Here is a 16,137-nt window from a genome sequence, read left to right on the forward strand (position 1 = left end):
ACAAACCATTAGGGTGGGATGCTGGTGCCTCCCTCTACACTAAGGCTCAGGAAATCATAGCTTGCAGAAGTCAGCATACTGTGCTTATAAAATTTAAATTGTGAGGGGTTCAAGCTACCCATAAGCTTACTTGAAATATTTAGAATTGTAATCTTTTGTCTTAACAAATCTTACCAAGATAAGTCTTTGAAATGGAGTGAGTTTTTCCCAAGGAAAATTAATAGGTGTCAACATTTCATCATTTTCATTCAGAAGTTCAGCTAGATACCATCAAGAGGAAGAGACTGGGATTAATAACCAGACAGCTGTGCCACTAAATGATGTTACTATACGAACTTAAGTTATAAAATTATGAAAAGAAACATGGTTGGCTAAATAAGTAAGTACTCTTCCTAGGTCTTGGGACATCACCATCCTTCATCATGAAGCAGACATAGGCCCAAATGATGTGGGTGGGTAGGGATGTGACAGGGTGGATGAGGCTAGGGATGTAGTGATGGCGCTACAAGGCAGAAGGAAAATGAGAAGCCAAGGACGCAGCCAGGCCCTCAGTGCCTGCCCTCTCAGGAGAGTTTCAGCGTATAAACGAGAGATTTCTATTTACAACAGCTAAAACTGATGGAGAGATGAGACCCACAGGAGCTCAAAGAGGATTACCACAATGTTGGCAACTTCACAGTTATTTGTTTTGTGCTGACTCCTGTCTCCATGGTGATGGGGTCTGGCTGGTGAAGTGGGAAGCCCCCAGGCCTTGTCTCCAGCCACACTTGTTGTTCCTAAGTACATTGCTTCCCTGGCATTTCCCCAATGTCTAACTTTACACACAACTGGGATTATAAAAAAGTGTTTTTTAAATGTGCTAATATTTTGATTTTTAAAAATCCCATGGTGTGGGTAAGTTCAATCACAAGTGATAAATTTGGAGTTGTTTGCAAAATAAAAGGATCCTCACTTTACATGAAGGGTTAACTGAGAGTTCCTTTACACAAAAATTATTGACTTTTGTCTTATATTAAAATATCATAGGAGCCGGGCGGTGGTGGCGCACGCCTTTAATCCCAGCACTCGGGAGGCAGAGGCAGGAGGATCTGTGTGAGTTCGAGGCCAGCCTGGGCTACCAAGTGAGTTCCAGGAAAGGCGCAAAGCTACACAGAGAAACCCTGTCTTGAAAAACCAATATATATATATATCATAGGAATTTCAGAGAGATTAGTGATAAATGCAAAGACAAAACAAAACAACAACAAAAAACAAAAAACCCCAACAGCAATCCATGAACAGAACTGTGTGGGTGAGGGGCCTTCTTCATTAGAAGTGTCTGAAAAACAAGGAGGTGGAAAAATAGATATAATTGACACCATAAACAGACAGCTTACTACCTGTATGGTACAGATTATATCAACCAATAAATAATGAATGGATTTAGAAAAAAATATACAAAATATATTATCTACATTAATAGTATTCTTATAAACAATCAAAAAGGAGATAAGCAATTCATTTTAGAAAGGAGTAAAGTATATGTATGAATAGACAAATAAAATCACCAATAATCCTTAAAAAGTTACTTGCTAATATGGCAATTAAAATGGAAGTATTTTGAACTTTTCAGGTTGGTACAACTCAAAAAAGATCAAGCCTTCTTTTAGAAAATGTGCAGGTGGGCTGGAGAGATGTCCGGTGGTTCAGCACACACACTGCTCTTCCAGAAGACCCAAGTTTGAATCCCAGCACCCACATCAGGTGACTCATAAGCACCTACTAACTTGAGCTCCAGGGGCATAGGATACCTATGGCCTCTGTGGGCACCTGCACTTACGTGCACATGCCTTCACACTTAATTAAAGGTAATAAAAAATTTCAAGAAGACTGGGCATACACACTGCTGGTGAAAATACATAATTTAGATTTTTAAAGAAATCATCCTGGCAGGGACTTCTCACATGAAAGGTGTCTCCTTCGGACCAGCATTTCTACTTCTGGGATTCTCTTTCCGACAGAAGGGAAGTAGGTATGAGAATATTTATACTATTGGACTACATTATTGTCCATTATTACAAAACTCTGCAAGCAAAAATGGAGAACAATGTGGCAGCAAACAGACTAGACTGTGTCCCAAGTGGGGGTATCATAGTCAAAAGGGTGAGAAAGAGGGGGTGCAGAGCTCAAAGCAGGAATAGAAGAGGAGAAAATATGACAAGATGACAGCCCTTAAAAGATCTGTTTGTGCTGGGCGGTGGTGGCGCACACTTTTAATCCCAGCACTCAGGAGACAGAGGCAGGCAGATCTCTGAGTCTGAGGCCAGCATGGTCTACAGAGTAAGTTCCAGACAGTCGGGGCTACACAGAGAAACCCTGTCTTGAAAAACACAAACAAGCAGATCCGTTTCCTGTGCAGTTCTTCCCTGGGCTTGTTACGTTTTTCATGGGTATGTTTTTCTTTCTTTTTGTGGTCCCGGGGATTGAGTGCAGGGGCCTTGCCCTGCTGGACAAGTGCTCTCCCACTGGTGTATGTCCAGCTCCTGTGTAACTTTTAGACCATGTCTGTTACATAAAATTAGGATCTATGAAGGCTCTCTGAGATGCAAGGCTCAGAACCAGAGTGCTGTAATGATATGCTGATATATTTAATGTTCCCAAAGTTCGGAACTCACACCAGTTTCTTACCTTTAACAGTGAAATTCATACAAACCACTTCCTTATTGTGAGGATCGTGTTGACTCGATCATGCCACACGGAACATATCAATGCTCTTCATTTCTATTTGTTATGATCTACCTCTCCCCCCACCCCCTTTTTTTCTTTTTTGTTTTTTAAGACAAGGTGTCTCTGTGTAGCCCTGGCTGTCCTACAGCCCAGACTGGCCTTGAGTTCAAGCGATCTGCCAGCTGTTGCCTCCAAGGGCTAGGCATGCCTCTCGTGACCCACCTTTACACACTGACGATCTACACATGCACGCACACACACACACACACACACACACACACACACACACACACACATCTGCCAGGTGTAGGTTAGAGCGCGAAGGTCCATACCCTCCTCTGGTGATCTGGGGCTTTCCTGAAGTGAAGCCCCATGTGAGGAGAACGGGCTGCCCAGGAAAGAGTACACGGCCTTGGTGTCCCTAAAGGCGTTCCACTGCCACTTGTTGGACAGGAGCGACTTGCAGAGGAGGCAGAAGGGCTCCAGCTGGCTGCTGACATACTGGCACTGCTTCCACCTCAGGTCCGGAACCCACTGCAGATGCTCCTTTCTGCGGATTTCAAATATACCTGACGGAGGAGGGAGAAGGGTCGCAGGAAATCCTTCACCTGGGGACTCGCTACGGAGGGCTAACTAACAAGTACTGGTTGTTGAGTAAAGAACCACTTCATATAAAGTCAACCAGAGGGGCTGGGGACGTCTCATCCAGACCACCACAGACAGGCAACAGTAAGGGAAGACACATCAGGCAGGAAGGGGCCCGGGGGCATTATGATCAGTGTGTGTGTCCCTATCCACTACCGCTAGACAGTCGGCTTTACCTCAGGACCACCATCATCTTACTAGTTGTGATTTATTTAGGCATTCACTCACTCAGTAATGACTTAGGAGGATCATGAGTTCTAAGCTAGCCTGGCTATACGGTGAAATGTTTTCTCACAGCCAGACAAAGAAAGAACATGCTGACTGCATGTTCACACATTTGTGACTCTGACATGGAATTTGACCTCAATCACAGAAGTAAACCTTGAAATCTTTTAGTATTTTACAAGGAAACATATTTCAGTGTTTTTTTTTTTTTTTTTTTTTTTTTTTTTTTTTTTTTTTTTTTTTTAAAACCATATCCAGAGAAATTATTTTTACTTACTATTCAGTCTAGGCTTGGATAGTATATTTTTAATATTTATCAAAATGCCAGAATACAAAAAGATGTTCCATTCTTCTTCTGGTAGAAATCCTATGTCATCAGCCATCAGAGCGTCACTGGAATTCTCTCTCATGATGGAGACACAAAGCCAGAAGGAGAAGCAGAGTTTATGCTCATTAAACAGAGCTGCAGAGACCACCTAGAGAAACCACAACCCTTACTTGAGTCCGAGAGGTAGTGTTGGAAAAACTCACAGTAAAAGGATGGCTTACCCTAAACACGTTTCTTGTCAGCACATCTGTTGCGTTCTTAGTATGCTCTGCTAAGGTATTCCTCTCATTTTTCAGATTCTGTTGGCTTAAGACACTTAAAGAAATCTCACTGGCTTTTTCCAGAGATGTTTCGTCCATTTTCCAATCATGCTTTTGTTCTTTGGTTTTGGAAACTGTAGAGAAAACAAAAACTTGCCGGAACCACTCCAGGGAGAACTGGTACATATACTCCACCTGGGTGAGACTGGCCACCACGAAGTAGAGCAGGGCGCCCCGGGTGGCTATGGGGAGGTAGTTCTTGCGAGTTGCTTGAATTTCACGTTCTGCCTTTTCTGTTTCTTGGATACGTTTGGAAATTTCATTTGAAGTCATTTTGGATTTTGTTAGGTTTTCTACAATTTCTTCATCATCTAACACACTTCCTAAAAACGAACAAAGTGTGAATTTAAACAAAACCCGTTGAAATGGCAAGTAGCTGTTTCCCACTCTGGGCACTGTGAGAGTTTTCTCTGCGAGCCTTTTGCCAGGCTCATATCCGGATTTTTAGTAAATGTTAGCAGCTAAAACGATCTCATCCTCTAATAAGACAAAAATCTGGTAGGGCATAGATATCAAAGGCATAATAGGGGCAGGTATTTCTCTGATGAACATTGAATTATTTTCATTTGTTTCATATGAGTGGTTCACAGAACGAAGTGCCCTTTATGGACACTGCATAGTTCCTAGAAGTACTTCAAATTTGTCAAATTCTGTTTTTTTTAAAATTTTTATTTCATTTTTTCTCTTATTAAAAATAGTTTTTTTTTTCATATAATATATCCAGATTATGGTACCCCCTCCCTCCACGCCTCCCAGATCCTCGCCACCTCCCCTCCCGCCTGGATAGATGCCCCTCTCTGTCTCTCACTAGAAAGCAAATTGCCTTCTAAGGGATAATAATAAAATAAAATATAAGCACGCCACAACACACAGAAGGAAAGAGCCCTCGGAAAGGCACAATAAACAGGTAAAGCCACAGCGACATGCTCACTTGCACACTCAGAAATCCCATCAAAAGCACAAAACTAGAAGCCATAATACATTTGCAAAGGGTCCGCAGGGTGAAAAAAAAAGACAAAAGAAAAGGCCCTGGCGTGACGTCAGGAGACAAAGCTGCAGCCGTGCTTTCTACTATTGAGAGGGTTTTGTTTTTAAGTTTTAAAGATTTATTTTTATCTTACATGCATGAATTTGCTGCCTGCACGTCTGTCTGTGTACCACATGGGACACCAGATCCCTTGGAAATGAAGTTACAGATGGTCGCGAACCGCCATGTGAATGTTGGGACCCAAACCCAGGTCCTCTGAAGAGCAGCCAGGGCTTTCTTTCACTTTGGAGCCGACTCTCCAGCCTTCTAGTTTTTAAGCTTATTTCAGTGAAGTTTTTGGTAACACCAGGCTTTTTTTACTCCAGGGCATGAACCCTTAGACAAACAGTAATTAATAACATGAATATTAAAAGTAAATATACCTGGATGTGGTGGTACCAGACTCTAATCCCAGCACTCAGGAGGCTAAGGCCTCCTCAAGGCCAGCCTGGGCTACTTAGAAAGACCCTTCTTTTAAAAAGTCAACCAAAAAAGTCAATAGAAGCCAGAACCTGTCTGTGGAGTTCAGGGTTAGGCAAACGTGTACAGTGCTCACTGGATATTTATATTTAAAAAGACAAGAAATAAGTGCAATAAGTTTATAGAGCATTTCTATATGTAACCTTGAGAACTAATGTAGTTGAGAAACATATTATGTCTCCTAAAGAGACACAAATTAAAACACAGAGACAGTTTAGAGTCAGATAAACTGTGTTTTGTCCCAGTTGACTTAGGTGTGGTTATATCAGTGTAAGCCAGGAAGAAGTTGACATCAACTTATGTTTTATTGCTACAAAAATATTCTTAGATATTCTTCCAACAAGAGGAAAACAATTTTGACTTCTTTGCTAATAAATACCACATTTTAATGTGATATTTAAGAGTCACATGATTATTTCTCTGTAAAAAGTCCTTTAGGATCAACACACTTGGTGACCCTAAGCACCTCCCCCACGGCCAGAGATCTGCTTAAAATTTTTGGTGCAGTGTTTGGTGGTCGAATGTGTATAGAAAGAACTAAGCAAACATGGATGCCGAGGAACATCAAAATTCACAATGTGAAATTTGGACATGGGTGGGTGGGGACTCACCCGTCCCAACTGGTTATCTGGTAGTAATGGAGGCTTGGCATTTTGGGTACCAATTCAGAAAATAACCTCATGGTTTCTTCTTCGGACATTTGCTTTATTTTGTTTGTTGATCATACTCAGTATTTTTCCTCACCTTCTGTTTTCTGCAGTATGGTCAATGTTTTATCTTCCAGTTCCTCCAGAGTTACAGCATCATGAGAAATACTCTCTAATAACTGGGCTCGTTGATTTTCTAAATGAGGAACTTCATGACTTACTACTGTAGATAAGAGCTGATCTTGCAACCTTGGAATGTTACCGTGAAGTTGATAATCGTAACAAAGTTATAAACTGATGGAGAAAAGTGGGGGTTGTCTAGTCCTGTGGATAAGTACAATCTAAAAATAAGAGAGACACCAGTTATTCAAAGAACTTACAGAAGAATAAGATGAAACCAAATGTTTAAATAATATAAAATATATCGTTCTGGAAGTGAAAAGATTCATTTTTAGTGTTAGTCAGTTTTGTACTCAATGCATGATCTTCATTTATACTATGTGAACAAGTCTGTGTTTATACTTAAAAACAGTCATAAATTATATCCTTACTAGATTTAAGCATAAGGTCAGGGTAAACACAAATGGTCATAGAGTTTGGATGTCACCAGATCATTGTAAAGAATGGTTTCTGTGGCTGCAGTTGTAAGGCAATGGGGGATTGGGGCTGAGGTGGCAGCTCCTTTGGAGCCCCTGGACTTTCTGGCTGAAGGACAGCCTGGGCGCAGGGGAGGGAAGGGCAGGAAGGACGGTGGTGGTTTTAGAGCAGGTAGTGAGACGGAATGAGATTCTAGGTCTTGTTCTGTTTTTATAGCAACTAAGAAGAGCAGGGGCATGTCCACTCCACTTTTAAAAGGGGAGGCTGAGGCATGGCCAGAGAGAGTGGAGATCTGTCCCCAAGTCTGTCTTTTAAAGCATCACCCCCCTCCCTACCCTCTGGAAGACATCCATTCTGGAGATCAGTTGGCCACAGTTACCTATGACTCCCATGGCTCTGCCCACAAAGAGACAAGGCTCTCACACAGCCCCAAAGGCTTCCTCAGGAACTGTGTTTCTGTGGTCATCAAATGTCACCACAACATAGTTCTTCGAGAAGCTGCCTGGAGGAAGGAGGTGGCTTCCTGCTGGAGCCTCAGATGCTGAGCAGTAGAGAAGCCAGCCAGGCAGTTTAGGGACAGGGACCTCACAAATGACTAGTTCTGATTCCTGTCCTTGGTCAGAAGCCAGAACATGGCATGTGTTTAGGGCACTGGCTACTGTTCTGGCTCCTTGCTATCTCTCTCGAAGCTACTGAGACACATGAACCCCTGTGATGAGTTGAGTGTGTGACCTACATGAGACCCTGCAGAAGGATCCTTGACCATGACACAACTTTGTGACCTGCTTTTGCTATATGGAACTCTGGGACCTGTCTCTTATGTCTCCCCCAGGGACGCAGGATAAATTCCTCTCCAAGAATCACCCTTGCTGTTTCCCACAGAATGTAGTGTTTCAGTTCAAGAGACAAAGGACCTCCAGTTCCACTAGCCCCAGTGCCTTGGTGGATGTTGGCTGTCTAGGAGCCCGGTCCTCCATGGTGCTCATCTGAGGCAAAGAAGTCTCTGTTGTTAAGGATTCCAATTGTCCCTCCTAGTACTTCTACCTCCCTGGGCAAAATCTCTTTTTGTTCTGAATACTAAATATAAATGTGAGTGTGAGTGTGAGTGTGATTGTGTGTGTGTGTGTGTGTGTGTGTGTGTGTGTGTGTGTCTAAGCTAAAGGTTGACTTCAAGTATTTTCCCCAAATGCTCTCCACCTTATTTCCTGAGACAGACTCTCTCAGTTGGCAAGGATGACTGGTCACTGAACTCTAGGGACTGGCCTGCCTCTGCCTTCCCCAAGCTAAGACTGTACATGCATGTCACCCTTTACACACGTGTCTTCTGGACCTGGATGCTCATGCTTCACAGCAAACACTGGCCAAGCCTGGATTTTTGCTTTTTAAAGTGGCCAAAGCTTATCGTGCCTGTGTTGGTGTTGGTCAAGGGGATCAAATCAAACTCCTCGGGACTAAGCAGGCCAGGCTTCCAGCTTGTTGACTTCCTGCTCAGCCCTGGTCACAGTCCCCATCACATACAGCCTGACAACACCGATAACACCCACTCTCTGAACGTGGGTGACAGCCATAAACCACAAAACCCAAAGGAATGTTGATGATACAACCACCCTTTCCCTCAGGATCACACTCCTCAGGATGGGTGCATAGGCCTTCAATGTTCCTTATCTTAAAAAATAAAACATAGGACTGGATTTGATTATGAGAAGCATTACCTGAACCTTTCATCATAGTCAATCTCAGAATCATCAATTCTGATGTAATAGTGCCCTCTTTTCTGGTAAATGTCTTTCTTTAGAATTGCCTTCAAGCTGGAGGGATTGCTTCAGGCACATTCTGAAAAAGTCCAACAGATGCAAAAAAAAAAAAAATGTCTTAGATAAATCAGTTGAAAAGACAGATGATTGATACCATAAGAGAACTAAACTATGTGCATGTGTGCACATATATAGTACATGCATGCAAATGTAATTATGTATACATTTGTTTGACAAAGATCCTGAACACTTACAACTTCTACATTTATGTTCATTGCATATAACAAGGGGTGCAATAGAAAGAAGAAATTAGGCTCCATCGTCCAAATACCTGCAAGAGGACGCAGCCCCCTGCTTGCATGGCATTTTCGATTGTTTGGCGGTGACGGCTGTCTTCAGCGGAAATCTCCTGTAGCCGGGGCCCTTCCATCTGGCGGATCCAGTGGAGGGCTTGCTTGTGGGGGTCAATCACCAGTGGCCACTGCTGAGTACTTTTTATCAAGATGGCGTTTTCTGCTGAGTGCTGACCGAGGGGCAGGCCTTGATTATGCCACCGGCTGATCTGGAATGGAGACACTGGTATTTTTTTTACTATTTCAGAAACTTCTGCACAGGCTCAGGTCCTGTGAAGGGTCATGAAGGACCCTAAACAATCATTGCTCTTAGACAAATCATCCTTAAAAAGATCAAGGGAGCAAACAATAAAACAAGTTGGATTTCTGTTATGGTGAGTAATTTAACACTGTGGAAAAGAAAATAAACATAAAGTCAGGGACCTGTTTCCAGGACTCTCAGGCTCTCTACCTATAGGAAATACACAATCACGTGGAGCTATGAAAACCCATGTAGTGATTCTATTTCTCACTCATCATCTATCAAGCACATGTACTCATTAACTCATTAAATTTCTACAAACACTCTAACTTTTCAGATGAAGAAGCTGAGGAAGTCCAGGGATGTGCCCACGGCCACACTCTCAGAACGAGATGCACATCCAGGACTCGGCTCAGGGGCTAACTCTGCCTTGATGAGCCTCCCACTCTGCATGGCCTCATCTCGCCTCGCACTTCTGTTTTCCTCTAAAGTCAGAACCGGGCTGGCTGCCTTGGGGCGAACCTGATCCCCTTGAACCACATCAGCAGCTTTTGCCTGAAGTTGCGTTTTAGGAGCACAAGGCCCCTTGAGGCCTTAGTGTTATCAAGCTGAAAGCTCAGCTGGCTGGAGCCTGCCCTCCCTCCGCTCCAGTGTAGATCAGGCCTCTCCTCAATGGTGCAGGTTTCCTCAACAGCTGCAGCCTCCTCTGCAGTGCCTTGGCCGTGATGCCGAGCTTACGAGTGTGCCCTTCTCTCCACCACTTTTCAGATTCGTGTTCGGCAAGTTCTAGGGACACGGGCAGAAGGCAGTCAGCTCCTTTGCCAAACTATCACAGGGGTGGCATCCATCTTAACTGTCATTCAAGTCCTCAGTCCCCCCGAAGCCACGCTGGTCTCAGCATTACTGACTGCCTGTTACCTACTAGAATGGACCATTAATCTCTGTTTATAGCATTCAGCCGCTTTTCTAGTCCAAAGTCCAAAATTCTTCAACATGCCTATAAAAAAGAACACAGTCAGGTTCTTCACAGCAACTTCCTACTCTATGGCACCAACTTCTGTATTAGTTACTTTTCTTCTGCTGTGACAAAACACCTTGACCAAGGTGACTTATGGGAGGAAGAGCTTAGGCGAACTTCAGGAATCCTTCATGGCAGGGGCGTGACAGCAAACAGGAGGCGCAGAAGCTGGAGCAGGAAGTGGAGTGCTCGTCTCCTCAAATACAAGCTTGAGGCATAGAGAGCAAATTGGAAGTGGGCAAAGCCTTTTACCCTCAAAGCATGCCTCCAGTGGCAGACTTCCTCCAGCAAGGCTGCATACCCCACAACATTTCTCCAAAAAGTGCCACCCAACTGGGGACCTAGTGTTTAAATATATGAGCGTATGGAGGAGAGCTCGTTCAAGCCACTCCAGTAGGTTTATCTCTTTTCTCTATATTTTTTAATTTTTAAAATGTTTGCTTAACTAGGCTGAGCTCAGAGAATCCTGAAGACAGGGAGGAAGGACTGTATGAGCCAAGGGGGCAAGGCCATCACAAGGGAACCCACAGAAACAACTAACCTGGGCTTATAGAAGCTCACAGATACTGGGCTGACAACCAGGGAGCCACATGGGACTGACCTAGGCCCTCTATATATGTGTGACAGTTGTGTAGCTTGGTCCCCTTGTGGGTCTCCTAACAGTGGGAGCAGGCCTGTCCCTAACTCTTTGGCTAGCTTTTAGGAACCTATTCTTCATACCGAATTGCCTTGCCCAGCCTTAATACAAGGGGAGGAGCTTAGTTCTACCTCAACTTGACATGCCATGCTTTGTTGACACCCATGGGAGGCCTGCTCCTTTCTGAACAGAAACAGAGGAGTGGATTAGGTGTAGGGAGGGGTGGTTGGGGGAGGTAATGTGAGGAGAGGAGGGAGGGGAAACTGATGTCAGGATGTAAAATAAATGAATGAATTAAAAATGTTTGCTTAATATTTAAAGTCATGTTATCAATAAACAAATTTAGAATTATTAATATAGTTCTGGAGAACTAAACCCATTATTAGTGCAAAGTAAGCTTTGATAATTTAGTAGTCCCTTCTGGGCCACTGAGACAGTTTCATCTATTTGTAATCTGTGGTATATTTTCTCCTTTTTAAAAAATTCCAAATCTTAATGTTTTAGACGTGTTCTTTCTAAATAACATGTGGTTTCTGTTTTGTGCTTTGGCGTAAACTATTATGTGCTCTTGTGATTTTAGACTTTTAAAAACTGGAGCATTTAGTCCATATACATCTAATGCAATCAGTGATGTGATTAGATGTGGTTAGATGGTCATTCATTATGAAGTGGAGAGGATGGTATTTCCTTCTGACCTTATAGGTTGTAAGGTCTATTTAAGTAGCGTTATCACTGAAGAAACTGATCTAAAATGATGAGGATTAAATAGTAGTAGGGATTTCTCTTTTCCAATCTTTTGAATACTCACAAAGGACCTATATAAATAGACAATAGATATCTATTGGTAAATATAAGTCTGTGCTTTTGGCTATGGCTAAGAATGCACCCATGGTTCAATAACTGCACTAATTTTATTACTAAAAGAAGTTTTAGAGAGAGAAACTGGCTAGATTCATTACAGCAGGGGGGTAGGATTACAATAGGAAAAAAGAACATTTTGTGGATTTATTAGAGAAAGAGAAACAGGACCAATATAGCAAATTGAGGCATTAGATCTGTGAGTTAAAAAAGAAAGAATAAAAGGCTGAAAAACTTCAATGTTTTCATTTGTCACAATAGTTTAGGAAAAACATCCATGCCCAACACACCCTCCCCCAATCCAACCACCAACAAAAGCCACTTAATTGGATAACGGACTTCTGTTACTACCTCGTTTTTTTCCGCCATCACTTCCATTAAGGAGAATTTGGACGACAGGGGAATTCTGAACTTAGTGCAGAAGTCCTCCCACTTCTCGATCACCAGCTGGCGGAATTCCGGCGTTAAGACTCCGCCGTAGACAATGCATGCGGACGAAAGAAGTATGTCACCACAGATGCCTTTCAGCTTGTTGTCTATTTCATTGATTGTTTCTTGCCATCGAATCTAAACGTTAAGATAGAAATCAGTTTATTGAATTGATAATTATTTATGAAATATTTATGTGTGTGGTAGATATTTGTGCGCGCATGTGTGGACATGCACACACCGGATGTCTTCCTCTAGTCTTCTCCATCTTATTTGACTTTTTTGGTGTGTGTGTGTGTGTGCATGTGTGTATGTGTGTGAGCATACACCATGTGTGCATGCGCAGGTCTGCGGTGAAGGGCAGAGGGCCACCTCAGGTGTCTGGCTCTATCCCTATCATACTCCCTCGAGACAGGCTCTCTCACTGAACTTGGTTAGATTGGCAGCCCGGAAAACCTCAGCAATCCTACTGTCTCTGTCCCTCACAGTGCTGGGGCTACAGCCATGCCCAGCTTTTTACGTGGTTGTTGGGGATCTGAACTTAGATTCCCATGCTTGCACAGCAGTGTTCTTACCCACTAAGCAATCTCCCTAGCCTACTCCTAGTTATTTATTTACTTATTTATCTGTTGGAGACAAGGTCTCTCACTGAACCTGGAACTCATCAACTTGGGCCATACTAGCTGGCCAGCAAGTCCCAGACCTGCCTGTTTCTTCCCTCCAGCCCTGGGGTCCAGATGTACTTTTCATGGGTGCTGGGGATCTAAACTCAGTTGCTCATATTTGTGTAGTAAGCACTTTAATGGAATCATCTCTCTAGCCTAACACTATGAGATACTTTAAAAATGTGTGGCCTCTATGCTGGTCTATCATTGCTATCACTATTACCATTCTCAAGTTGTACATGGTGAATAACACTTAATAGTGGCCAGGGTGGGCGTGGTGGCACCTGTCTGCAAATTTGGTGCTCCAGAGCTGACTCAGGAGCATTGGCATCAATTCTGGGCCAGCAAGGGCGACAGTGCCCTCAGATGGATTTCTCTAGGGCCTTTATCACATACCACCTAAAACCACCTGGCAATCCTTTTTTTTTTTTTTTTTTTTTTTTTTTTTTTTTTTTTTTAATTGTGATCTGGAGAAAATCCCATTCAGATGAAATGAAAGAATTCTGTTAGCTTTGAAACAGAAGTGAACAGACTACAAAAATCTTACCCTGCCCCTGTCAAAGAACTGTCTTCTGAGAGGAAAACTAGTTCTGATAAGGAAGTCAAGGCCTGCTGTGGCTGCATCATGAGAACTGGTCTCATAAAACAAGCCAACAAAATCACATTCTATGGTTACTGATGCTCACACACTGATCACCCCACCCCACCATCTGCTGAATATCACTGTCAGCAGACACTGCACTGCGAGATTCTCACTCGCCACTTCATCCTCCCGCTAGAAAAATGCTGCTGAGCCAGGCTTGGTGACGCACATCTCTAATCTCAGCAGGGAGACAGGGGCAGGTGGATCTTTGTGAGTTCCAGGCCAGCCAGAGCTACATAGTGAGCCTTATAAATGAATGAATGAATAAATAAATAAATGAAACGCCACTGACTGCATGTTCAGAGGAGGAAGTTGGAGTGCAGAGAACATCATGCATGTGCTTGGTTGGTCAGTGGAGAAAGCATGGTTAACAGAAATTCACTCCTCAAGGCTCTGAAGAGCAGGAATGGTGCTGGTACCAGCCCCCCCTTGGCAGTCACTGGGCGCTTAGGGACATCAGTCAAGTTTTGAGGACAGCAATCTCCCTCTGGTTGGTATGACTTTATACCACAACTATATTGCTGTCCTTAAAGAGCCTTCCACAATATGTTAACTTAAATAATTATAACAAGTTAAAGTTATCTAGAGGATTTTGTAATATCCTTTGGGGTAGGTGCAGTGTAACTAAACCAAGATTTTAGCCAGCTTATTAGGAGTGGATTAGAAAAATTTAAAAATCAGATAAAACGGGGCAACATGAAGTTTTCGCTTTCCACTCAAATGATAGCTATTTTCTTTTGTCTCCATCCACTCCCTCCACCTGCATTGTTCCAGGCTGAGGAAGAACAACTCAACATGGCCACTGGGAGGCTCCCCCTGGGCCTCGTCAGACAGAAATGTGCTGCTGTCTTAGCCACAGGGGAGAAGAGCCCTGGCTGAGGACCTGACGGGATTCCTTTGCTTCACTGGAGTAAGACTACTGAGATCCGTACAGGAGGTCAGATGCCGAGGCAGTTCTAGGAGTGTGTGAGTCAAGTTCTAAGTGCAAGCTGCCCCCGTGGAAACAGAAAGGAGACTTAAAGCCAAGGGCAGCCCTGCCTTCTCGTCTTCCAGGACCGTGAGCAGGACGGACGCGCACTGCAGGCGCTTGGTGGCCAGCTTTTTCCGGTTGGCTAGTTGATGTTTTTCAACAATAACATCTCTGTAGGAGGTGTGTAGAAACTGTAAATGTTCTTCAATCTGAAAGACAATTAATTCGCCATTGAGAAAACCTCTCGCTCTTACTTGGTCTACAGCTTGTCATTTTTCTTGCCTGTTAGCGCGTAACCACCTCCCTTTCGGGTCCTAGCAAACCTTCCCATATGGATTACATGAACAATGAGATGGACACCCAGAAGCAAGTGGTTCTCTTGCCCGAAGTGCTTGAAATGCCGTCTGCTTTCTGCAAAAGCTCTTCTTGGAACCCTAAGCATTTGAAGAGTCACCATTTTCTAATTTATTTGTTCACAAAGATAACTCTGTCATATCTAAATTCATTCATTCTCTAAAGGAAATGGCTGAGGGCTGGGGATGTCGCTCAGCTGGTGGCATGCTTGCCACACCACAAGAACATCTAGGATTAATCTTCAGTGCTGTGTAAAACCAGGTGCACTGCACAACATGCCTACACTCAGGAGGATTAACGGAAGGGTTTTAAGGTCTCTAGTGTCCATTTCCATCCCCTATTACCTCGAATAATAAGAAAGAAGGTCTTACCTTTGGTTTTCAAATCACTGACACTTACCTAATCAGAATCGCTGCCTCCCTGACTGCTCACTAGCCTCGGTGTGCCGTTCTACTGTGACTTATATCTGACTTCACCAGCTCATCTTAGCTAGATTCTGTTCACGTCTAGGCATAGCTTCTTCCCAAAGTTAGATTTCATCATTGTTCCCTAGAACCCTCCTTCGCTAACATAGTTATCTCTTCAATAAGTATTTGCTGAATTAGTTTTGTTTGCTTTTTGGTTATTTGTATCAAATATTGGCTGGGTTTTCAGGAATTAATTTGTATTTTTTTTTATAACAAAGATTTTAGTTTAGGCAATTGCTGTTGTGCCATAAGCGTTCAGTAGATGATTATTATTAGATCGGTTATTTTCCATGAGATTTTATCGATCTCTGGTATCCTAATCGGATACACCTTTTTTGGACTATCTCTTAGATCAGAATCTGACCCTCCTATATCTGTATTACTCGACTATTGTTATTCTTCCCCAGTTTCTCTCTGGTGTGTGCGCTTGACAAGTCTCAACTCCACGTTGCTGTTATATCCTGCATGAATGATCGCCCGTGGGTCTGTTCAGTTGCACTTCTTCAGGCATCTCTCACGGAGTCATCATCCTGGCACAGCTTTGGATCGAGAGGAGAAGCGGATCCCCACCCACCGGAAGTCCATCATAGTCAGAGTCTCCCTACCAAATACCCCCGAATTATCAGTCCCCGTGTGGCCATCTCTCGTGGCTTCCCATTGCTTTTATAGCACCAGCAGAGCTAGATACGACTAGTATCCCTCTTCCCTCTTGCCCTGTACCTAGTTGCGGTGACCATCCGTCACTGGACATTCTACAATACATAAACACAACC

The 16,137-nt window shown here is 43.3% G+C and overlaps 1 protein-coding gene across 1 annotated transcript in view; it reads right to left on the reverse strand.

Moving 5' to 3' along the window:
- Dnah14 (dynein axonemal heavy chain 14) overlaps positions 1-16,137 on the reverse strand; it is a 225,464-nt gene that overhangs the window by 33,741 nt on the left and 175,586 nt on the right. The window contains 9 exon segments of the mRNA XM_037211077.1: positions 175-260; positions 3,039-3,275; positions 3,854-4,052; positions 4,126-4,547; positions 6,476-6,625; positions 6,628-6,719; positions 8,688-8,784; positions 8,787-8,808; positions 9,061-9,291. Of these exon segments, the coding sequence (XP_037066972.1) occupies positions 175-260; positions 3,039-3,275; positions 3,854-4,052; positions 4,126-4,547; positions 6,476-6,625; positions 6,628-6,719; positions 8,688-8,784; positions 8,787-8,808; positions 9,061-9,291 (1,536 nt within the window).

The sequence above is a fragment of the Peromyscus leucopus genome, chromosome 15 (assembly GCF_004664715.2).
Source record: "Peromyscus leucopus breed LL Stock chromosome 15, UCI_PerLeu_2.1, whole genome shotgun sequence".
Classification (NCBI taxonomy): Eukaryota; Metazoa; Chordata; class Mammalia; order Rodentia; family Cricetidae; genus Peromyscus; species Peromyscus leucopus.